This window comes from Botrytis byssoidea (genome assembly GCF_014898295.1).
Source record: "Botrytis byssoidea strain MUCL 94 chromosome Unknown BBYS_013, whole genome shotgun sequence".
NCBI lineage: Eukaryota > Fungi > Ascomycota > Leotiomycetes > Helotiales > Sclerotiniaceae > Botrytis > Botrytis byssoidea.
This window is the reverse complement of record NW_024065854.1, coordinates 846,584-872,697: the sequence shown is the minus strand read 5'-3', so window position 1 is coordinate 872,697 and position 26,114 is coordinate 846,584. Positions and strand designations below refer to the sequence as shown.

Genomic DNA, 26,114 nt, shown 5'->3' with positions numbered 1-26,114 from the left:
AGATGTTAAAATTATCGAGATCTATCAAAATTATAAAAGAAGATCGTTTATTTTTCTTCAATTTATTTACAAAATTATAGTGCTTTGAAATTTTAAATCATAAAATTTTCAAAAGATTTATTTACTTTGTATAAGAAAATTATTTTAAGTCAAAGAAGTCATTTTTTCAATTTCAAATTCATATACGAGGGCATACTTAATCATGTTCGTATATAAGCACTTTCTTTATTAAAAATGTATCTACTTTATACCTCTATTTATTATCTATTTAAATTTTTAATTATAAATAAAGGCTAATGAAAAATTTCATAGTATAATTTTAGATTTTCTATTAAATCTAAGGATTTACTTAAAAGATATAACAATTTATTAATGTTTGTGATTTTTATAGAAAATAATACTTGTCTTAAATCTTAAATCGTATAACGTGGTTTATTATTGAATGAGCTATATCATCGAATGAGCTATTTTTCCCTCAATTCATATCTTCAGATTTATATTATTCAATAATTATTAAATCAATTAATTGAAATTATTAAGATTCTAATAGTCTAGAATCTATTATATCATTTTAATAAATTCTTATATTATATTCAGTTTTTTTATATTTATTGTAATATTAATTAAAAAAATACTTTTTTATTAGAATTCCTTTTTTCTAAATATTTATTATATTAAATTTGAATATCAATCTTTTATTGAAATAATATATCAAAAATCTTTTATTCAATAAATATTCCTTTTTAATATAATTAAGTTTTTTTTGTATATTAATATTTATTTAATATTTTATTTGTTATTTGAAATATATAAATCTTTATATTTAAAAGTAAATTTTTATAAGCTAATCTTTTTATATTTTTAATTAAAATTAATATAATTTTGAATATAGGTATAAAGAAATTTAATTAATAACAAATTATTTAAGATTTAATTAATATTAATTGAAAAAAAGCTTTAATTAGATTATGAAAGATTTAAAAGATTTATTGATTTAAAATAAAAAAAATAAAAATAAATATACAAATTTGAATATCTAATTTCGAAAATATAATTTCAGAATTAAATAGAATTAAATTTATTTTTAATATTTTGATTTTATATTTTGAGAAATAATTGATTTTTTATATATAATTTTAAAAACTATAAAGAATTCAATTTTTGAAATATAATTAATATATATCTTAATAAATCTATTAATTTAATTACTATATAAACATTTTAGATTATTAAAATAACTTATATTAAATAATTAAATTAAATAAATTGAATATAATAATAAATTTAAATATATAATATTATTCTTTTTATAATATATTTAAAAAGCTTTTGATTTATAATTTTTATATTTATTTAATACTAATATTCAATTTTTTTTTTAATTCTTAATATATTTATCAAAATATTTCAATTATTTTAAATCTATTTTATTGTTTATTTATTTATTAAATATAGATTTAATAATTCAATTTATAGGAAAATCGATTTCAATATATTAATTAAAAAAATAAATTTATTTTTAAATTATTAGAAATAAGAATATAATTTTACTCTTTTTATTACTATATATAATTACTATAACCCATTTTTTATTATCTAATTATATTATCTTACTTCTATTATTTCATTCACACACACGATACATCTGCGAGCTTAGATCGCACTAAGCCGCACCTTCCGACTATATAAGCTCTAGTATCAGACATAACTACAATTGTTGTTAATAATATAAGCACTATAGTAACTACCCCTACAAAAACGCTGATTACAACCAATCCTCAATTCATTCAAGATTGATTATTATTTTTATTCTTATTATTCAGTTATAGCAATATAAACGCCTATAGCGCAGAAGCTATGAGAACTATTATATCAAGTCTATTAGCAATAAAAGGATTCTTTATTATAAATCAACTTAATATCCTTAATGAGTAAATATAACTTAAATATAAGATTTATAAAGTATTCAAAATAATATTTTATTAATTCGAAGCTAATAGTATACTAAAAAAAGCAATTTTTAGTAAAAAAGTATATAATATAATAATAAACAATATTAAAACTAAATTATCACAAATTATAATATAATTTATAACTAAAAATAAGAATAATAATAATCCAAATTGTATTTATATGGATATTACAAAAACCCTGAAAAACTCAAATATATTTATAAATACAATTATATATATATAAAAGTAGGCTAATAAATAGAAATTAATTAAACTCTAGAAAATCAAAATGAATACTCATTTATTAGCAGTAGGAATTGCTATATTAATAATAAACCACTTAAATATTTATATATTAAGAAAAACAATTAATAAAATTATTTCTAATCTAAAAAATATTAATATTATAATTATTACTCCTATAATTATTAGGTGGGCAATATATATTATTAATAATACTATATGTAATAAACTTTTTAAAATTGAGAATACAGAAAAAATCAAGAAGATTCTGAATTATAATAATCTGGAATAATCTATAATCTAGTATTGCTATATATTAAAAAGGATTCCAATCTTTTTTTATAATCTAAATAAAAATAGAATATTAATTATTAAAAAAATAATAGCTAAGGAAATATTAATATAAATAGGTACTCCTTTAATCAATTATTAAATTATTATTCGAATAGCTGATTTTTATAAATAAATCTAGATTATTAGTTTATTAAGAAAAATCTCTTTCTTTAGATTTTTTAATAATTTTAAATAAGTTTAGTATATTAAGTTAAAATAGTGTATTATTTATTATAATCTAGGGTATTAGAGTTTCTATAATCTAATAATATATAAGAATATTTCAAGATATAATAATTACAATATTCTATAAACAAATTATAATAGCCTATTTGGATCTAAATATAAGGTTAAAACTGAATATACAAATTATATAGAACTATTCCTAATTAGGTATAATAGTTATTCTATAATATTATATTGAATTAATAGGAAAGTTATATGTTTTACAAAATCCAAAGTTTATAAAATTAAGAAATATAGCCGAAAAACTCATTTAATTATTAAAATATTAGTAAATAAAATAGCTATTCTAATTGTAATAATTCCTTAAAGTATAATAATAGAGATATCCCCCTTTATCTATAGGGAATATATTATTATATATGAAAACCTAAGTAGCTTTCAATATGTCTTTTAGAATATCTCTTTAGTTAGTAGTTTGTTTAAGGATTCCTATCGCCTCAAAAGGAAGTATTTAAATAAGGGCAATCTAAATAAGAAGATGCTCTTCAATATCGCATTATTATAGTATATTAATATAAATATCAATATCAATCTAAATAAGTAGCCACTCCTCTTGGCATTGCAACACCAATTGTTAGATAATTGTAGCTTGATCTATACAAATCAACTAGACAAATATTCAGAAGAAGATAGAAGCGTATATTATAATACTATAAATAATATATAAATAAGATTTAGAGATTCTATATATATAAAAACTTTTCATATATCCTAAATCTCGAACCCAGAATTATCTGGAATATAATCTTTTTATATTAATAAATAATTAGAATAGCCTAAATAGTTCTAAAAAAGAGAAAAAGAAATCAAAAATGATAGTATATATATACAAAAGTAAGTAATTATACACTTAATAAAAACATATTTAACTATATCAGGATTTTCTTTAAATAGAAGTAAATAATGTATAGATTATTAATATATATTGATAATTGGGTATTAGGGAGATAATGGATTTAGTAATCTCTATAGTATTCTCTAATTATATAATAATAAATAATAACTTCAATGCTAAGTATAATTTATTCAAGTCTAATATAATTTCAATTAATCAAAAAGCTTTTCTTACAAAATAATCCTTTTTGAATAAAATAGATTTTATTAAAATCTTAAAGATTCTTATTTATAAAGTAAATTATATAATTAATTTAATCTTTTTTAATATTTCTTTTACTAATATTATTATTAATATTAATCTAAGAAGCAGCTTTGATTATAAAATATAAGTAATTACAATCCCAAATCTCACCTCATTTATTACTAAGTTCTCTAATTATATAATTAGTGAAAAAGATCTTTTAATCTTTTAAGGAATTATAAAAAATGGGATTCCCCATTTTTCAAGTTTAGTGAATATATCTGCTAAATAGATTAATAAATTAATAGAAATATTGAATTCTTTATTTGAATCAATGATTTGCTTAATAGAAAAGGAGAAAAACGTTTTTGATTACTCTACCCCTTAATAAATAAACAAATACAGAATAATATATTAAAATTATAGAATAATTAAAATTGAGAGTATTAATTAAACAAAATATTAATAATAGAAACTAATGATTATAATCAAAAAAGCCAAATATTAGTATTAATATAGAATTATTAATAAAATAAATTATAATAAAGATCTATACAAAATAATTAGTTAATATAAGTTTACTATTAACCTTAGAATATTATCCCTAATTATTAATAATATAGTAATTGAAAATATTACTAAAAAAACCCGAATTCTATAAAAAAAGATTCTTAAATATTTTAATAATAATAATAATCTTATAACAAATCTATTCTAATTAAATTGTATATTTAATAAATTTCTATAATATATAGAAATAATTTTCAAAAAAATGGAAAAAAGTGTTATAAAAGTTTCGAGTATTTTATTAGAATTTGATTAAATTATTATCCGCTTTTTAAAGATTTGCTAGAACTCTATTAAATTAATAATTATTAGAATCTTTAATTAATACCTATAACTAAACTATTTCTCAAATAAATGGAAATATATAGAAATAATAATAATTCTTAAGATTAAAAAGAAAAATAAATTATTAATATAATTCTAATAATTGATAATTCTATTTTTATATATTTCAAAGGATTTGAAATATATAATCATTTAATACATTTTATGGATTATAATAATAATAGGTATAATTAATTCCTAATATAAAAGAATACTTTTTAAATAAATAGTAATAAATCTAATTACTTTATTTATATATAATATTGAAAAAGCCTTTACCCATAAACAAGAAATTATAATAATTATATTAAATATACAAAATATATTTGATATATTTCTATTAAATAAACTATTAAAATATATATACTAATAAAAATAATTCTATTCCCTTCTATAATTAATTTAAGCTTTTTTGAATAATTGCTTAGTAAAAGTTTAATTAGAAAATATAATTATAGAATATAACTATATCAAATATAGTATTTTATAAAGCTCTTTATTCTTATTCATATTATATATTCTATAACTTATTAAACTTTTGAATTAAAATATTAAATTGTATTTTAGATATATTAATAATATTTGCATTTATTGTATAATCAAGAATATTTGTAAGAATATTGATTTTCTTAAATATGATTTTTATTAGATTTTCTAATAAAATGAATAAAATTATATAATATTTGTATTAGAAAAACTAGAAATAATATATTTCTTTCAAAGAAAAGAGGTATATACCCTATACCTAAAGATAAATAACAAGATAATGATTTATTTTATTAATAAAATAAACAATGAAATTATTCAATCAGCTTTATATTAACTAAAAGTTTGATTTAATTAGAAACTTTCCTTTAAAAGATATATAACAAAATAAGAAATAAAAGCTTACAAAATTGTGAGATATATTAAAGGATTTGTACAGATATATTACAGCCTGTTAGCTATAGTATTATACAAGGTGATAATTATTTATATTCTATTTTTTGTTTTATATAAATCTAAGGTATAATATATAAGTCAAACAAAGCCAAATTAGGCTAAAAAAGCTGCTTATGGTATAATAATAAGTACAAGATTGGACAATTATATTACTAAGATTAATTAAATAATTATTTTAATAGTAAAAAAAGTTCTATTTACTTAATATATAATTTTGATTATTATAATCCTAAAAAACTCTAAACTATTGTTTAATAAGCTAATATTCAAATAAGTATAAATAAAATTCGCACTCCAATTTCGTAAAATAAACAAAAACCATTCACTAATAATTTATTTAGTACAGGCCCTTTAATACAAAATGAATAATATTAATCTCTATAGATTAATTAGATTAATCCCAAAAACATTGAGATTAATACTTTTCTTATTATATTTCTCTATAAAAAACTATATTAATTCTATAGGAAATATAAAAAAAAAAGTAATTGTATTTGAATTCATATAATAATGGAATTATCTGCCTAATAGTTATATTATAGTCTTTTCAGATAATATTAAATAATATTATTAAAAATAAAAGATAATTGATTATAGTTATATGATTTATTAGGGACAATTTCCAATAATATTTGATTATAAAGTAATTAATCTGTTTTTGTATATCTTTAATATTAAGATAATAGATATTCTAAAAGATTTGGAATATATTATTCAACTAAAGCTAACTAAGTAAATCATTATATATATCAATAATACCTTAGTTATTTAGGGTATTAGAGATAATATTTTTGATTTATTCTAATAAATATTTTTATATTATTATAAAATTATAAGAAATAAATAAATAATAATCCAATAATTATCTGAATATACTGAAATCCTTGAAAATAAGAAAGTTAATTAGCTTATTAATCTAGATATTTGTAATAATTATATCAAAAATAATAATTTATTGCTTTTTATTATTAATAGAATAAACTTAATAACCAAAACTTTTAGATAAAAGATAGAGTAAAGATAATAGAAATAAAATAAGATTATTCTTATTAATTAATATTATTATTAATATTTTAATTATTAAATTAAGAAATTAAAGGAATTTATTCTTTTTTATCCTATTTTTTAATAATTAATAACACTTAGAATTAGATATGGGAATTTTGTATTCTATTATTAATATTTTCAGTATAATAATATTATTCTAAAATACTTCTATAAATATAATAAAAAATCTGAATATTTAATATTTTGCTAATATTTTTATATTTAATTTGAAAATTGACTGAATAAATCTGATTTAATTTTATAAAATATAAAGAATATAATCAATTATTTCTCTTTTTTTCTAAAAATCCCAATAAACTTTATAAACTTTCTAGTGATTATTAATTATTTTGAGTAATTATACTTAGTTTCTCTAAAGATCTTTTGATCTTCCACTTTTATATTACTAATTAAAACTATATCCCCTTTTGGAATTATTTCCCCCCTTTTATTACTATATACAAACTATATTATACAAAAACTAATAATATAGAGCCCTATAATTAGCCATAAATCTGGGCTACTTAGTATAAAATGAATTGAATAGTATTGATATTATAAATGGGAGATAAGCGGTAGGAGTATGTATAATGCTTTTGGTTATCTTTTTTTTGGTTTGTATTATAATTGTAGAAGAACGGAATGTATAGCTATGCTAGTATTCTCGCTAGTATAGTCCATCCCTAGTACCCCCTGGGAGATCGCGGCGAGCCCCTGCGGCTTGCCCCCCGGATGTAAATTAAAATAAATAAATAAATAAATAAATATTATTTCATTTAATACTAATTATAACTATTTCGGAATATATTATATCTATTATAAAGCCTATTTTATTAAAATTATAAAAATTGTTATTTAAAATACTATATTTCATTCATATATTCATAATTAATTAAAATTATCTTTTAATAAATTTAAAATCTTTATAAAGAATTTTTTAAAAATTATAAATATAATTAAAATATATTTTTAATTCAATTTAATATTTTATAAATTAATATATTTTGCACTTTTTAATTTAAGAATATAATTTACTATATTTTCTATATCTCTTAATTTAAATAAAAAATCTCTTAAATTTATATTAAGAATATATTGAATAATTACTTCTTCTTTTAATTCTATAATATTATAATAATTTAACGTGTTCTATCAGTGAATGGTTTATATCAATGAATGGGTTATTTCGAAAATCATTTAAATCAAGCTTCTTAAAATATTAATATTTTAATAACTAATTATTATTTTCTTGAATAAAAGATTTTAAAAAATAATTGAAATCTAGATTTTCTATTAATCTAATTTTTATAATGTGTTTTATTAGTGAATAATTTATATTAATAAATAAATCATTTCGAAAATTATTTAAATCAAAATTTTTAAAATATTAATATTTTAATAACTAATTATTATTTTTTTAAAGAAAAGATCTTAAAAATTAATTAAAATCTAAATTTTCTATTGATATAATTTTTATAAAATAGTTTTATTATTTTCTATAAAAAAAAAGGAAATTGTTACGATTTTTATTATAAAAAAACTTTTTTTTATAATAATAGTTTTATAAATTCGAATTTTCTAAAACTAATTAGATTTTTGAGATTTTTATATATTCAAGTATTTTATATCAGATTTTCAAAAAATTATATCTATAAATAAAGAAAGTGCACAATTATACACAAACGAATTTTGTATATAAAATAAGTGACTCATTCATTAATATAAACCACTCACTAATAAAATACGTTATTTAAATTTTTATATAAAATAATAAATTGTTTATTTTATATTAAAAAATTATATAAAGAATATTATAGAATTTAAAAGCTTTTTAAATATTTAGTTTTTTATTTTTATAAATAACTTTAATCATAAAAAAGATTCGGATTTCTTAATTAATTGATTTTATAATAATTGATTAATAAATCATATATAGAAATTAAAGGTGTGAATTGAGGGAAAAGTAATTCACTCAATAATATAATCTATTCGATGATAAACCACGTTATAGAAATTATTAATCTGTATAATATTGAAATATCATCATTCGATTTTCAAATGATTATTTATTAAATCTCTATACTTCCTTAGAATTTCAAAGTATTATTAGTATTATTTAATTCATTATATATATCCATGAAAACAGAGAATAAAGTATAGTTTTAGTGAGGAAGTTCGCTTAAATTTCAGTTGAGTACTCATTAAGACCAGGCTATAGTAATTCTTTAATAAAAATGATATAAAATACTCGAAATAAAGTTTCCTGAATTAAAGGAGTTATCATTGTTTTTTAATGTATATAGAAAAGCGCTATTTTTGTGGGAACTTATTGTAAAACCATATGAGGTGCGGTAGGTAGGTTTTGAAACTCTTACATTAGAATGTATAACTGAGTAACTATAAAACTTATCTAGAAGTTTGAAGGTTATTTCAATAATTGTATAATCGTGATATTCATATGGGTAATGGTTTATGAGAACACGAGAATACACAAATCTGTGGTTAGTTTAGTTATACGCTAATATCAAAGTATATACTCAATGCTGCCACAGAGTCTCACATTCAAAAATTATAGTCTAATCCACATATCGCAACTTAAAACTATGATTGGAGCTCTGAGGCCGATAATTGTGACCCCAAAGTGTTTTGTGGTATCGGGCCAACTGTGACCACTGGCTTACGGATTCACGAATACGGAATCAAAGATTAAAGAGGCATATGATACGCGGATATGGCGTGTAGTTACCATCCATAGCGAATCCTGATACCAAAATGATCTGGGGACTGAAGGATGTAGTTGCATGCACTAAAGTAGAGTGTAGTTATGATAGTGGAAACATCATGTTCTGATTGTCAAGAACCTAGCTTGCGCATACTACAATAGCATGCAGTAACTTCGAACTGCATACTAATTACAGGAAATAATACAAAAATGCCCAGATAATAGCAAGGACCCCTGAATAAGAGACAGTGTCCGCACTTGTAGGTCAATCTCACTTCCCATTTTCCATGATAGAAGGAGCTAACCGAAAAACCCAGAGTGAGCCAACGACAAGTATTTCGATATATACTAGAGAAAGGCTTTAGTCGTAAGCCGGTTTTCCACGTATCTTGTCACTCGAATTCACATCTACAGACGACCATACTAGCTCGGAGTGGTCTGAGGGCAAGCTCATCTAATTCGAAGCCATATGTCTCGCAGGGATCTGATCAGAAACCAGAAGGTGACCAAAACCCATTGGCCGAACATGTTATTAATGAATATTGCGTGATTCTCATCCTTCCATTGGATTCAGTGACTGCAGATGGCCACTTGAAGGCGGTTTTACAGTCAATATCAATGATCCCATGAGTGCTATTTTTAATGCTGACTGGTGGGTTGTCGATGGACGACAAGTAAAGGGGCAGGTCGTGGTTTTCAACGATTACATGATGTAGGATGATCGATCTCTCAGCTCGCAGAATAATGGGCCAGATATACGACTTGAATGGACAAGACAAGCCAATGTACATGGAGCTGGCCTTTGTGATTGACCAGATCTTCTTTTCGTGAGATGGGCCCTGGTGATGCTTCAATCTATCTGGAGCCGCCAAGAAGAAACAGAACATGAAAGATTGGGCAGAGAATGAACTTGGAGATTATTGGAACATCATAGGGGAGACAGTGAACCAGCACCACCACGCTCTGGCAGATGTGTATATAACTTGACAATAAGACGCACTTCTTATGAAAACCCCTTCATACGTGTTATCTATCAAACTATTTGGACTAATGGCAGCCAATGTTTGGCTACAACCACCGACCGCCCCAAATGATCCCAATTCGTAGCATGCAAGTCCCAAGTATATCTCAACGTGCCTTGGAACCATGTATTAGAAACCTATCAATGGAATCCTGATAAAATATAATCCAATGGATAACTTAAGGGCTTGTTTGATTGCAAAATCCATATTAAATCTATTGAAATAATCCACTCTTTATACTATTACGGATTCCATAATAATAGTAATTCGTTTTAAAAAAAGCGGATTATTGATTTATGATTTTATAGTTTATATATCAAATTCATTAAATAATTTATTAAAATAAAAGGAAGTAGAATATATATATATAATATATATATAAATTAAATAAAATAATTCGAATTTCTAATATATTATTGCTATTTGAATAACTAAATAAATAAATATAAGAATAACTTTATTTAAATTTATATATAATTATAAACTTTAATTCAAAATAAATCTATAGCTTTAGATTTTATTCATTATAATTTCAAATTTTATATACTAAAGCTTTAGATTTTAAAATCTATAAAGGTCTATAAAAAGAATAAATTATTCTAATAAATTTAATAAGGCTAGTTTTTTCTAATTCTTGTTTTCAATCTGTGTTTTCATTTTCCTTTATAAATTTATTGAAAAATATGGATTATTTAATATTATCTTAAAATAATTTATTCTTTTTTTATTTCAAAATATATTAAATTTATTGAAATATGGATTATTCAATAGAATCCATGATTTAATATTCAAATATAAATTCAAAATCCACTTTCAAAAAGCGTGGAATATTTAGCGGATTTAGTGCGGATTTGTATATTCAAACTAGCCCTAATCGTGGTAATTGCTTGAATTTATTCGCATTTTTTTCTCTCTTTTAATTACGACAATAGCTCTCATGGATCTATTTAATATATTTCTAAAAGACGCAATCCATAGAGTGTGTACAGAAGGGGAGAGTCGAGGCTGAATATTGGCTGTATCTGCTCTGTTTGCCTAGAATGTAAGGAATATCAATGGCTGTGTTAAAACAACACGTGATTTTCGTGATTATCTCGCGATTGCCTCTTGCGCAGCTTGGACGGCCCGATCTTCTATGATGTTTGTACTTGATCAACAAAGAAGGCCAGTAATATATGTTTGACATCAAGCTGCTTGCTATATCAGCAAAAAGTCTTCCGATTCCGATCTCAAGATATATTTGGAGAATTATGGCAGGTCCTGGTAATGCACAGAAGAGAAAGTCGAGTACATACCGCCCATTATCACCTCCACCATTGCGTCGCAAAGTACAGTCTACAACAAGACGTAAGCTTCACCTTAGCTCTATGAGGTCTGGTAACTAAATTAAGTAAAAGAGACTGATGTTGCTTCATTTTTCACGCCCACGTCACAAAAACCACCTGAGAAAATTTCCTGGCAAGAACGCGCACCAAATGAAGATTCACCAAACACGCTGTTGGTTGGCAAGTTTGAACCACTGAACAGCTCGGATAAGGAAGTTTTATCACACAATTCGGAAAGGAATAAAGTTGCGGCTTTCGATTTTGTAAGTATTGACTTCGCAATATTTGGAGTAGCAACCTAGTAATACCTTACTATAGGACTCCACTCTCATACAAACATCGTCTGGAAAGAAACATTCTACCAATGGCCAAGATTGGAAGTGGTGGCACCCATCGGTTCCTGGTACTCTCAGAAAACTATACTTAGACGATGGGTTGGTACCACGTTTTCTCGTATGTCGTTCCGAAGTGCTGAATGTTCTACAGTTTTCGTGTCGTTGTGATCAGCAACCAAGCTGGTATTTCACTCAAAACGGACCCCAAATCCCCCAAAGCTCGACTTGCTGAATTTAAGACGAAAGTATCTGCAGTCTTCAATCATCTCAATATTCCAGTGAGCATATATGCAGCAACCGAAAAGGATATCTACCGAAAGCCCCGAACGGGCATGTGGAAGGAATTACTTGAAGACTATAGCATTCATCTTCCAGGTGACCTCAAACTTCAAGAATCCATTTTTGTTGGAGATGCTGCCGGACGCCACGCAAGTACCGGAAAACCAAAGGACTTTTCTTGTTCAGATCGGTAATTTTATTGGCGACTCTTGATTTTGGATCGATTGTTGACATTTGCAGGAACTTCGCTGAGAATGTCGGGATTAAATTCTACACCCCCGAAGAATTTTTTCTCGATGAAACACCAACACCATTCACTCGCACTTTCGTACCAGGAGATTACAGCTCTGAAAACACCACAGGTTAGTATCATTAACCTTGTGTGGCCGATTCATTTTTGACGTTGTTTCAGTGTCTCCGAAGTACAAAAAAGACAACCCGAAAGACATAGTTCTTCTTTGTGGTAGTCCTGGCGCTGGAAAATCTACATTCTATTGGAAGCAATTGGAACCTCTTGGTTATGTCAGAGTTAACCAAGACATCCTCAAGACAGTATGTGCTGCATTTGCCAGCGATTACAGAACATAGGCTAACGTCCGAGGAGCGTGATAAATGTTTTAAAGTCGCTGGCCAATATCTTGATGAGGGGAAGTCTGTCGTTGTGGGTGAGTAGTCGAGCTTGCACTGCATCTCTACGAGCACAGCAGAACTAATATCTTCTAGACAATACAAATGCAGATCGAGATGTTCGCAGTAAATGGATAGCACTGGCTGCTAAGCATTCCGTGCCGATCCGCTGTGTTCATTTCCTAACAAGTGTACAAGTATGCGAGCACAACGATGCTGTGCGAGCCTTGAATGAAACCGTACGTCTTCACTCCAATGCGTTATCCTCTTCATTCATGAGAAGGATCCTTGTCATGCTGTCTTTCCTAAGCCATGAATTTCTAATTCGACACAGATGAACCCTGAAAAGAGAAAGATACTTCCTAAATTGGCCTTCACAAGCTTCAATTCAAGATACCAACGACCTGAGTTGATCGAAGGATTCCAGGATGTTGCAGAAGTACCATTCCAGGTACGTCTCACTGCATACCCTTTCTTCCCTGTATGTTTAATGCTGAGATCATAAGTTCGAGGGAAGCGAAGCCCAACGAGAAATTTGGACTCAACATTGGATTTGAATAATCAATCAATGATTCCGATAAAGACCTCGGTGGAAGAACGTGGCATATTTCACATGGCAGGAGATTACCCGAGGGATGTGTACAATTGTCCCAATATCTAGGTACTATCCTTTGTGCACTAGCGAATTTTGCTTCGTTCGATTGGCGGCCGTGATGGACTGCAGCAACGTTGCAATAGGGTGCCGGTATCTATTTGTCCGCCGCTTCAACGAGATTTAGATTTCCAAACTTGCAACGTTTAACATTATTTGTTGTTGTGATGCAATACTGAATCTTGATTTTCTCTCAATGTAATGATGTTCAAAGCGAAATATTCGTGTGTCCAGCCTATATATTTTGAGTTGCACTTTATTTTTTCATGGCGCCTTTACTCTTTGCTAGCTACCAATGGGGTATTTAGGTGTTGATTTTGGCCATAGTGAAACGGAACGCTCCACGCGAGGACTGACTAAATCAGGAGGCTGGGTGGCTGGACCACGTCGATCGAACTCAACTCATCATTTATGTTGATCCATGTTTTGAGCAAGCTACGAGCTCTCACCCAAACAACGGCGAAGCTCTCTTTCGACTGGTCTACAGTTATTACAAACGTCAGTAGATGTCTAGTACCTAGGTAAAGATGCTTTCTTAGTCATCCACCTCAAGATGCTCGAGACACTGCAGGACCATAAAATGAACTGGAACCTGAGGTTGTTGAGTATGCTGTACTACTCATTGTGTGCTAGACCATATGCAACGGATATTATTACATTGCTAAGGGGTTGCCTCGTAAAGAGTGTTATGCGAACAGTGCACTTTGTGTTTGTTTACTTCCTCCAAAGATGAATGAGAGCTTTCACAGTTTTCCACTTTTTTATTCTTCTACGATGGTTGTAAGGGTAAGTATTGTAAAACACACCAAAAAGCGACCGTGCTTTTCCCCACATACAAGGGCTTTAACCAATCAAAATATCATACTCTTTGAAAATTAATATAACGAACTCCAGTATACCAAAGTATTGTAAAGAAATATCTAAGTATATTAAATTATACTAAAATCTTGTGTACATTTCATTTACTATAATTACTGCCTTACAATACTCTTTTATAATTCTAAGCAATTTTATCAAATAGTTTTCTAATATTGCTTCCCAAATCTCTTTTATAGCCTTTTTAAATATATTATAATTCATTTTATTAATAGAATAATAATTCTATATTTATTCTTTTATCCAATTCTATATATTCTCAATAGGATTGAGATTAGAAGAAAAGAGAGGCTAATTTATCTTTTCAATCCCTTTTTCAAGAAAAGCTTGAATAATAGTTTCTACAGAATAACCTAGTGCACCATTTTATATAAATATATAACCCAGGTTTAACCTTATTTAATCATATATAATAAATATTATATATGCTTAATAAAATTCAATATTAATAAAACCCCAATCCTTTTCCCAAAATATACCTGGTTCTTTACCTAATTTGCCTGAAAAACAGTCCTAAAACATTTATCCAGCTTTTCTATACTCTCTTTCTAATATACATATAGAATCAAGAGCTTTATCCTTTCGACGTATAATATACATCTTTCTATATGATTCCGCAATTATCTATATTTCATTTGACCATAAAATAATATCCCATTATTCTTTAGTCTAATAAATATGATCTAGTGTGAATTGTAGTCGGATTTATTGATTATTTTCTGATATAAAAGGTTTTTGAAGAGTAATATAATATTTATATCCTGCTTTATATAAAGCAAATCGAATAGCGAATTCCCCTATTCCTTTTTAAGATAGTATAAGAGCAACTTTTTAATATAGTATACACCTATTTGTTTTTGATTTATTTATAAATTAAATAAATTAATCGATTTGACTAATAATCAAAATAGGAGGTCGACCAAAATGTTTCTGAGGAGTTACTTATATTTTAATAGTATAATAAATCTGTTTATATATTAGATTTATTCCTTTTTTAAGAAAAAAAAATCGAATTTTTTCAAATTTTATATTAATACAATATAAAATGTGTACTTCGATTTATTGATTTTTAGTCATTTCTTGATATTCAGGTGTACAAGGTGATAGTGATATAGTAAACAGTGATATAGATCTAATATTTAAGAATATTGATAATAAATTAAATAATAATAAATTAACTTCTTTTATTTTGATTAATTCAAATATTTTTTTTTTTTAATATATTTATTGTAAGAAAATATTAAAAATAATATTTCTTATAATAATTCCTAAAAGTATTTTTTAGAATTAATTCAAAACAGGTTTTTAAAAGTAGCATTAAAACAAACAGAATGAACCAATTGAATCTATGTATTTCGATATCCCAGCTAAATGTGGGTCAATTAGCGTTTTACACGACTTACCCATTCAACCATTGTACAGAGGTACCACTTCTATGGTCCTGACTGTGGGGTATCAGACAAGCCTAAAAACATACTCCGTGTTACCAGTGGGTTGACGAAGCACTTGGTTAACCCGCCAATTAAAGGTTTGCGGCATCTGTATCCTTCCATTTCCGCACGGATATTGATTGATTGATTCATTGATCTGGTAGGGGTCCATCATAGCTAGCAAACAACTTGTTCTGGGTTGTTTGAAATAAAGACGAGAAGCTTTACAGCAATTGAGTCGATTCTATTACCCCCGAAAGCTTGCTCACACGGAAAACAAAAAATCATACCTTTTTAGAAGTCATGCGCATGGCGTCTCTTCTCATTAACGATAAGGCAAGGCGGGCGGTAATGTATTTCCTGGCACCGCTTGAACAAGATATCAGATGTGATGAATCGCGAGGCGGACTAGGGACGGGGTAGCACACATTGCTTGAAACAACGAGAAACAACGGCATGGCCCTCGATCATTGGATCGACGGTCGGGTTCCTGCACCAGGGGTGTCTCAAATGCTGTGGACTTTGACAGGGCAAAGCTTAGCCTCAATAAGGAATCTAGGCGATGCGCGCATAAATACACACGGAGGATCATCACTTTAGGTGTAGACTGAATATCTTCACAGTGCATTATTGCTTTTGCTTGCACAACCTTTCGTCATTATTACATCTTACATCTTACATCTGAAGAAAAGAAGCTTAAGTTCGATAGAAGCTGATGAAACGTGATGAGCCTTCTTCAGCGTCACGCTTTTCTCATTTGTATATATTCGTATGTGTATGAACAATAGACAAAGGCTGGGTTTATTTTTCAAATCAACGACGATTGTTTCAGTTTCATCCGCCGTGGTATAATTAGAACAATATTAGGTTCCGAAAATTCTCTAGTTTGTCAAAGGTTTTCTGTTCAACTATCTTCTTCCTGGGCCGAGAAAAGCATTTCTTTTCCGCCTTATGACCTAATAACAGCAAATACCTTTCAACTAAAATCAACCACTGATAAAAACGGGCGGAATGCGACCCACCACTGACTATGGATGTAATAGGTAATAAGACCGACTATTTGATCTCACCCCTGTTCCCCGAGACGTTGGGATCCGTCATCCTTTACCATTTTCTATTATTTCCAAGTCGGTATATATTGTCCGATACACCTTGTTTAGTTCCAATTCGATTGGGTCAGCTAGGATTATGGAAAGATGAATCGAATGCCCCTAGATTAAATCAGTCCATACAATAGAACAAGATATATTATCACGAGCAAGGGATTTTGGACAAGCAAGCATAGATTGGACGGTTACCGGTAAGGGTGAGGAGGTGTCGATGGAATTCTGAACACTGTACGGTACGGTACGGTACGAATTCCGGAGTAAGAAAGTTAGATTGAAAAAAAAGAGGATCGATCCATGACTAGAAAAACGATATGACCCGCTCATTATGTGAGAAGGAAATCTGGACTTCCTCAACTAGGGATGGGAAGAGAAGTTCCGACGGTGTATCGGTGTTTCCATTGATCCATATAAAGAAAGTCATGTGGAAGATCTCTTGTACGACGGAAGTATACATGTAGAGTGTAGAGTGTAGAGTGTAGAGTGTAGACTGACCGTAGTCCACTCTTGAGGCTTGAGAAATCCGTCAAGTTTGTAGGCATTGCTAAGGCCTTTCGGGGTATTGGAATTGGAATTGATGTTGGCGCTGGTGCTGGTACAGTATTCAAATGTCTTGCGCAAGCTCCGAACGATCGAAGAAGAGCGGCAAGTAGGAAAGGGAAAAAAAGGATATGTGTAGCGAGCATAGTCCACGATACTATTTACCTACCTACATGTCAAGGTATGAATGAATGAATTGGTGTGGTGACATGTGGTAACATGTGACTGTCTACAATGTATCATGATCAAATGCAATACATCCGCTGCTTCCTCTTTGGGATAAGTATAGGAAGAAGCATCGTCATGTAGTAATATAATAATGTCTGGTAGTGGTAATGAAGTAGATATTCGTAGCTAGGCATGTAATAGTATTGTATCAGATATCCGTCGGCATTGTACCAATTAAATCATCTAGGTATTGATTGCCATCCGTCCATCCATCCCTCAATCCATCCGTCCCCTTTAATAAAGCTATGGACGCTTCACGGCGCGTGAGTATGGTGGCCATTGGATACAGCCTCGACAGCCTACTTATTGACAAGGACGCAACGGTCGGTGCAGAGTTCAATGGTCCCAACAGAAGAAGAAGGGGAAGAAGGGGAAGAAGGGGAAGAAGACGTAAAAAGTGGACTTTCTTCCGAGGTACCTGGCTTGAAGTTGGGCCTGAGTATACAGTAATCATATGTGTACAGTGTGCCCAGGAGATAGATACTATTACAGTACTGACAGTACTATACACCTTGTAAAAGAAAAGGAATACTATATCATGTACTTTGTAGAGTTCAAGGTTACCAACAAGTCATGAATAGACAGGTTAGGGCAGGGGAGGCGGGGAAGAAGGTAAGAAGTAAGTAAGTAAGGAAATGAGTGAAGAAGAGCATGATTTGATTAAGTGGTGTGTCGTGTATACTGTGTTGTACATTATACCTAGGTATCTACTTACTTGCTACCTTGTCGTTTTGTACGTACAGAAAGAATAGGAATGTTCTTCAATAAATATATGATGGATATTCATAGTATACGGTAGCATGGGATAGGTAGTATGGAATAGTATGGTCGGTATGGTTCTTATGGCTCCACAATCTTTTTTTCTTCTTTCCTTTCTTTCCAAGTCCGTTATTGCTAATTGATAATTGCCCACATCCACACCCACATCCACACCCCCCGTGGGAATGCTCCGTACGCCCAGGTTCTAGTATTATTGAAAATAATAAATGGGTCACATCAAAACACAAACACAAATTCTGAATGACTGACTAGGAGACTGGGAGACTGGGAGACTGGGAGACTGGGAGACTGGGAGACTGGGAGACTGGGAGACTGGGAGACTGGGACACTGGGACACTGGGAGACTGGGACACTGGGACACTGGAGACTGGGACACTCATTGAGAGACTAGAAGACTACGAGACTAGGAGTCGACTAGGTATTCTACTCCATACCTAGATCTACCATCCATTCCCACGGGTCTGAGTTCTGAAAGGTCTTAGAGGTCTCATTCTCATTCTCATTCACAACATTCTTTTCCCATTATTCTTAAACTTCACTTCAACTCTTCCCCCCCCTCCCCCATCTCGACCTTTTGCCAAACCTTCTGACTTGTTCATTGTCTTCCGTCTTCCGTCTTCCGTCTTCCGTCTTCCAATCATCAAAATCCACTCGTCAATCTATATCAATCTTCATCAACCAGCAGGACCAAATTTCAACCACTTATACCTCAAGAATAACCACCCCCAGACACTTCCGATAACCCCCTTCACCGTCGTACCCCGTCACATACATCACTCCGCCCTCTTGTCAAACATTACTACCACATACTACACTACATACATACATACATACAGACTACTACATACATACATACCTACATACATATACACATACATATCATTCGAATGCAATAACTCAATATCAAACCATCTATCCAATTACTGTAAGTCTGGCTTAGTCCCCGAAATCCTGCAGAGTCTTTTTCTTTTTTCCAAGTTAATCCTCCACGTGAGGGTATTGGATGAGAAGAAAAAAACAAGAAGTGCGACTAGGTAGAGCAATATCTAATTGGTCCCGTAAAAGAAAAAAAGTTCGCGACACGATCCAGAACTCCCAACCACGCATTCAAGTCTTCATATTATCCATACATTTCTCCCACCGCCGCGCGCACTTTCACTTGCTTACCTACCTACCTACCTACCTACCTATACACACACATAACTACGTGGTCCATTGGAAAACGCATAACTTTCAAAAACGTCCACGTATGATTCCAAGTTGTGAACAAGTTACTTGTGCAGTTTCCCTACCTGGCTATCTCTACATCAATTCATCCGAAAGAACGAGACGAGAATTACCTTCATATTATGTTGTCAATTGCACTTCAAACTCGCACCCGATTTAATTGAACAAGCACACTCCCTTATCGATACAATACAAGTCGCCCACATCGACCAGCCTCTAGAATTTCAAACAACTACATACTCGTCGACTCCTCAACATGCCAACAGGATTAGCTGAATTTCGCCTTCCCGGCCATATCGCAGAGAGAAAAGCTAGAGAAAGCTTACCAGAATTAGATATGGATCTTTCGAGCTCAATTCATACACAAAACTCATCGGCGTCGGAGTTACCATCACCAGTCACACCAACTTTCTCTACACGAGGACATATGAGGCATCCAAGTTCAGCTTCGTCAATTGAATCTCAATATCTCTACGAGAGTCCGTCTTCACCCACATTCACAAGCCATAAATCTGGAATACGATCACTGCCTGATGTTCAAGAAGAACCTCCTCGCGAACGAGAAAATGACTTTATGTTTGAAGATGACGACGATGACGATATCCTGGATTGCGATGAACTATACAATTGCTTGTGTAAGTCTCCCTCACACCTTTACTCGTACCATGCCCTATGAGTGTTACATAAAATCTTCATACATTCATATGTTTATTTATTGTTTACCCTTCTTTGATGATTACGCGGGGTAGTCGATCATCGCGAGATACATACATATTCATTGGTTGAGATTTGAAGGATGATAGCTAATCCTTGCTTCTCGCAATGTAGGTGACGATCTGTATTGCTTGCACAGCGATACATCTATGGCTCAAAGCTCAGTTCAATTGTCTACTCATCCAGACTTTGATTATGATCTTTCCGATGAATTCTTTAGTGATGGAGAATTCTCAATCAATTCAAGATACAAGAAGAGGAGAGGAAACGAATCGCCACTCAATGGACTCACATCTCGATTCGGAACCAAGTTCCCCTCTTTCGCACGCAAGTGGAATTCCAGAAAAGGTACGGGTTCATCAGCAGCATCTATATCCTCTGATACACAAAGAGATTATGCGACCTCGAGGGCTCCGTCCAGTAGATCCTCATCGAGATCGAATTCCGGCCGCAGACCCATGGACGACAATTCTGATCTCCAATTACCGCCCACTCCATCTAGAAGCTTTTTTGGGGGTCGTGATAACAGCTCCACAACATCCTTCCTCGATATCGAAAAGGCGAAAAGTAGCACATCGGAATTCGAAGAAGGATTGGCTGGCACGCCACTACTCCCACCTTTAATGACCGATGTTTTAGCCAATGCTCAATTCAAAATGCAGTCGCCTTTACAATCACCCTCTGTCGCCGACTCGAGCGATCCAACGTCTGGTACCAACACGCCAATTGATTTCATAACTACATACCAATTACCCGGAAGCCCGTCGCCGCCCCTGAGTACTAAGCCTTCAATTTCATCCTTCCATCGCTCGACAATAAGATCTAATTACATAATTCCTTCCTCAGAGATTCCCTCGATTCTTATCGCCGAGGAAAACGATGAGTGGGCGAACAAGCTCGGCCATGCTAACTTTGTGATTCATCCTGAGCCTTACATTCCCGAGAATTTCGATCTCGAAGCTTGCCGGCAACTACGAGCCGACTGGGACCTTGCACGTTGTAACTACACCAAACATGTCGTTCGTACAGGTGAACACTATGGCGTTACTTCGAAAACTTACAAGTTGACCGAGGAGAAATGGGCCCAAATAGATCTCCAGTGGATGAAGAACAACGAACTCACAATTGCGACCACAGCTCAGAGCTCCACAGACGCTTTCGCTTCTTTGAAATACAACACACTCGGCAACTCTTCTTCAAGCAATGTTATGACCAAAATTCCGTCACTCAACGATCCACGCAGCGAAGGCAAATTCCCTCAGCTTGGCGACGAAGATATCGTTGGACCAATGGTTCAAGCTGCCGCACAACTTCGACGAAACCCCAGCAAGAAAGCCAAGCTTCTCCGATTTCTCACTGATAAATTTCCCGTGGGATTAGGGAAACCTTGAATACCATGGAAACAAAGCATCGTTTAGAAGCTTCTGGCCCTTACGAGCCATCATTTTTATTCCTGTTTTTACTTCTGGTTGGTTGATGGTTGTACCATCCCGCCATATCTATTTAACGACTTTACGAACGAAACGAATTTTTATTATACCCAAACACTCCTTAGCCAGCAACTATGCAAATACCAACTTGAGATCCGAGATCTTTACTATCCTTTTTCTGTTTAGCATTGTTCTTGTTCTTGTGTATTGTTTACTCTTTTTATTCGAAATCACTCATACTAATGCTATGGATGATCTCCTTTCATGCGTTTACTTCCTTTGTTATTTGTGTTTTCACGTGAAGCGATGGAGCTGGAGCGCAAAATTTCACTGGGATTGGAGCTGGGTCTAGACTGGCTTGGCTAAGGGGGATGAACAGGAGCTTGGATAATCGGATCGGATGGGATTAGGCAAAAGTCCCCTAAGAGGGCGATTAATGGGACAGCAAAAACCTGTGCGCATTACTTGTAATATACCGGTAGCAGGTAAAGGGCAAGATACCAAGGGGGGAAATGGGACAGAATAGACAGTTGACCAAAGGGTGGTGTGGTGGGAAGGACAAGGTCGATCTTGTGGAACCAGGGATGGGAGGGCAATGGAAGTGGATAAGCAGTGATATTCATCGGGAGGAATATTTCGCAACACAACGCAATGGCGGCTATCCTTGAAATTATATTTTCGACGAAGATTTCAATGTGGAAAAGCGCAAAGCTAGCCAGTCAATGAACGGATTGAACAGATGAGGTGGTAGTCAATATGGATGGAGGATTTTGAATATTAGTTCTAGATACCCTGCCACTGAAAAAAGATGGAAAAAAACATTTTGTCCAAGCAATACATTGGCCCTTTATTTCGTTTGGTGTGACGATAAGCACATGTGGAATAATATCTAGTAATTGTGACCTCTAAGCACCATCTGATTTTCGAATTTCTTTCCAGAATCCATACATTCTTCCTATAAAGTTTTTAAATATTTATCGCTGTGGTTTTTCCGAAATGGCTTTCTAGCTTCACTAACGTCTACGATTTCATCATATTTTCCAGGCATGGGCATGTACATGCTCGAGACACGTTAACAGACCTCAAGCTCGACCGACTAATAACACAAAGCGAAATGTATCTAGGAGGTTTCTTGAAACCGTCCTTTTGTTGCCCTGTAACTTTAAGTGATATCATATCGGATCGGGTATTATTCTCCGATTGTAAAAGGCAACTAGATTTGAAAGAAGCACTAACCGGGGCGGAATTTAACAATATGTTACAAACTTAACATAAGAAAAATTTCAAGCACCTAGTGGGATCCTCGTAGCTTCTTTGGCATTCTACGGCCAGTAATGCATGGACTTCTGATTAGAGAAGTAGAGCTGGAATCTAGACATGCAAGGAAGTGAGTGCGAAGCCAGGGCTCAAAAAAAGTGTACCTGCAGTTCTGGGCGATGAAGGTTGAAACAAGCCAATACAATTATAGTTAGTAGATGCTACCGAGTAGATAACTCAAAAAGAACGGATAGCCTCCACCGCTCGAAACCACTACTTATTTGAGGCGACTATCTTTTCCTCTTTCCTATTTAGGGGATCGACGCTGCACTTGGTCTGGAGCTGGAGGTGTGCATGCTGTGTGTATGTTGCTATGACGCTGTTGATGTGATCGGTGTGATCGGTGTATCTCTATTTGTCTGCGTCCCCACGTTTTTGGGAAAGGTTTGGGGGTCTAATTACTACAACACTTCACACATACTAACAGCGAACATATGGGAAATTTCTGATTGGGGCTCTTAGTTTATAGTTTGGGAGTGCTATTGGTAAGGTTTTTAAAAGGAAGTTTTCAAGAGGATGAGTTTTCAAGGATGTTAGATGGTAGGTGGTGTTTACAAGACAGAGGAGACTTCATTCGATGGGATGGGATGAAGTCTTTTGGACGAAGTCACGTTTAGCTACGATAGGCTATCATGCCGTATGTACAATGCTACGTTCAGGAAGTTACACGTTAAGGAGGGGCAGGAAAAGAAATTAGGCACGAGTTTTGTGGTTACCACTCCTCAAAAGCCTATCTGATCTCGCCACTTAAACTTATCTGCAGATGCGGGCTGGAGAAGGGAAGGATTCTTCAAGGGACAAGCCTCTCCCATTCTCATTGACTCTAATCTCACGTCATTCCCGTCTCTGGTATACAACTCAATCAACTCGAGCCCTAATCAGATGAGAGTGCACGCATGAGCCAATGCGTGCAGCCGGTATTGTGAATTGCCACAAGGCTTGTAGCAACTTGTTGATCTGGGGTTGGACGGACTGACTGAACGGCTCGAGCACATTTTCCTGAACGTCCGTTTCTATGTACCCATGATCCTATCATCGGTGATATGAGAAAGAGGTTGTTATTGCTGTAGGGCTTCACGAGTGGTACGAAGGAAATGATATGTTGTGATGATCGAAGCTGGTCATGTCGCTATGTACACCTCATTTACTCGTACCATCAATACAGTATCATGCTTTGAAACGTTGGGCCTCTTCGCACAAGGTTTGGTATATTGATGTATTGTGAGGTACTCGAAATTTGCATACCATGCATCATATTAAACCTCATGTACTCGACCCGTTGGCTTGCAGGTAGGAAGATACATGCATACATACATACACGAGTGCCTTCGGGGACGTTGATCTTGCTGCTGTGGTGTATGCTGTAAGTTTATCAATACGTCCGAGTCCGACGATGATGGCGTTTCGGGGTCTTGAATTGGTAGAGGTGATACTGCAGTTTGCCAGTTTTCTATTCTGAGAACCCATTGAGTGAGTGTGGTTGATTTCCCGTGCCTATTTTTGATTTTCAAGGTAAAGACACGACATATCGTAGGCGTTGTAGTGTAGTAGGTAGATGTTGTGATGTGATTTTGATAGAGAGTAAAGTTGAGTATAATATTGAATTGGCAAGTGACTTCTTGCATGCTAGTTCTCGAGGTCTTTCGTCCGATAATACTTATTGTACGAGAAGGTACAGTAGATAAATTCTTGAAAGTCGCATGACTTAAATTCACGTACGAGTACAATTGGGTTACAACTTTGCCCGTGAGCTTTTGTTCGCTTTCTTACCACCTAATTATAAAATTGATGACCATTCGTCAACATCACAGGCAAGTATTGTTACGCCTGCAATATACTGTACGTTGCATACAGATGCCAGTGTATAGACAAAGCACGACCTTTTAAGATATCATTCCATATTTCATCCACAATTCAAATCCATTATCTACAACATGCATGTTCGGAGATATAGATTTATAAAATTTCTTGGCTTGCCTCGAGACAACTTTACAAACGGACCCTTCAAATGCTGCGAACCAAGCCCATATGCACGGAAAATACATCCGATACACAAAAATACGACACTGAAGCCTTTTCACCCTTTCTTCAGCTCTTCATTTTACCCGAGAAGGGTCTTTTTCTTGTATCGTATAATCACGGATCAGAATCATACGATACAATGTACTTTCCAATCGAGTTGCGACAATTTGATATGCAGGAGACAAGAATTGGAACCACGATGTAAGTTTATGCAGGTACAGAGGTCTAGAATTGGGGTTTTACGAAAATCCTAGTAATAATAGTTTTATGTATACCGATTGTTGGGGTTTTGAAGCTTTCTTTTGGGGGTCACCTCATGCTTCTCGTGCTCATGCATCAATAGTTGAGCATTAGGAACTGCAAGTCGACCTCCCCCCCCCCCCCCCCCCCACGCCAACGTGCTTTTCGGATTTATTTCAAGGGCTACATGACACATGTGCTTTCAAGCACCAAGCTTGATTTATCCCAGTTCCAGTAAAGGTGGAGGAAAGACCAAAAGTAGTATAAGCACCGAAGCATCCCAACAACAGGTTCTCGCCCGTTCTAAACATGCTTCTCAACGACGTCGTTCTTGATGTAGATCAGAGTTGTTTGGGAATCCATCCATACAAAATGTCTCGGTACTGGATCCCGATAGCAAGGTCTCTCGGTGTGCGTTTCCGAACCCAACGACATACGGAAGGTTCTATGCGCAAAATCCCTGTTGAGTATATTCCCTGCTCAAATTTCTTCGTTCGAGGCGGAGTCGGC

At 32.1% G+C, this 26,114-nt stretch overlaps 2 protein-coding genes across 2 annotated transcripts; both read left to right on the top strand.

The window, feature by feature from the left end:
* Positions 1-11,651: 11,651 nt before the first annotated feature.
* Positions 11,652-13,599, top strand: EAE97_007071 (uncharacterized protein; the record flags this gene model as incomplete). Its single annotated transcript, XM_038877585.1, has 10 exons — positions 11,652-11,823; positions 11,874-12,064; positions 12,120-12,235; positions 12,288-12,605; positions 12,656-12,777; positions 12,828-12,967; positions 13,017-13,080; positions 13,139-13,281; positions 13,377-13,493; positions 13,549-13,599. 10 exons carry the CDS (start codon positions 11,652-11,654, stop codon positions 13,597-13,599), a joined length of 1,434 nt encoding a protein of 477 aa, XP_038731775.1.
* A 6,538-nt stretch (positions 13,600-20,137) lies between these two features.
* Positions 20,138-21,986, top strand: EAE97_007070 (uncharacterized protein; the record flags this gene model as incomplete). Its single annotated transcript, XM_038877584.1, has 2 exons — positions 20,138-20,516; positions 20,710-21,986. 2 exons carry the CDS (start codon positions 20,138-20,140, stop codon positions 21,984-21,986), a joined length of 1,656 nt encoding a protein of 551 aa, XP_038731774.1.
* Positions 21,987-26,114: the final 4,128 nt, after the last annotated feature.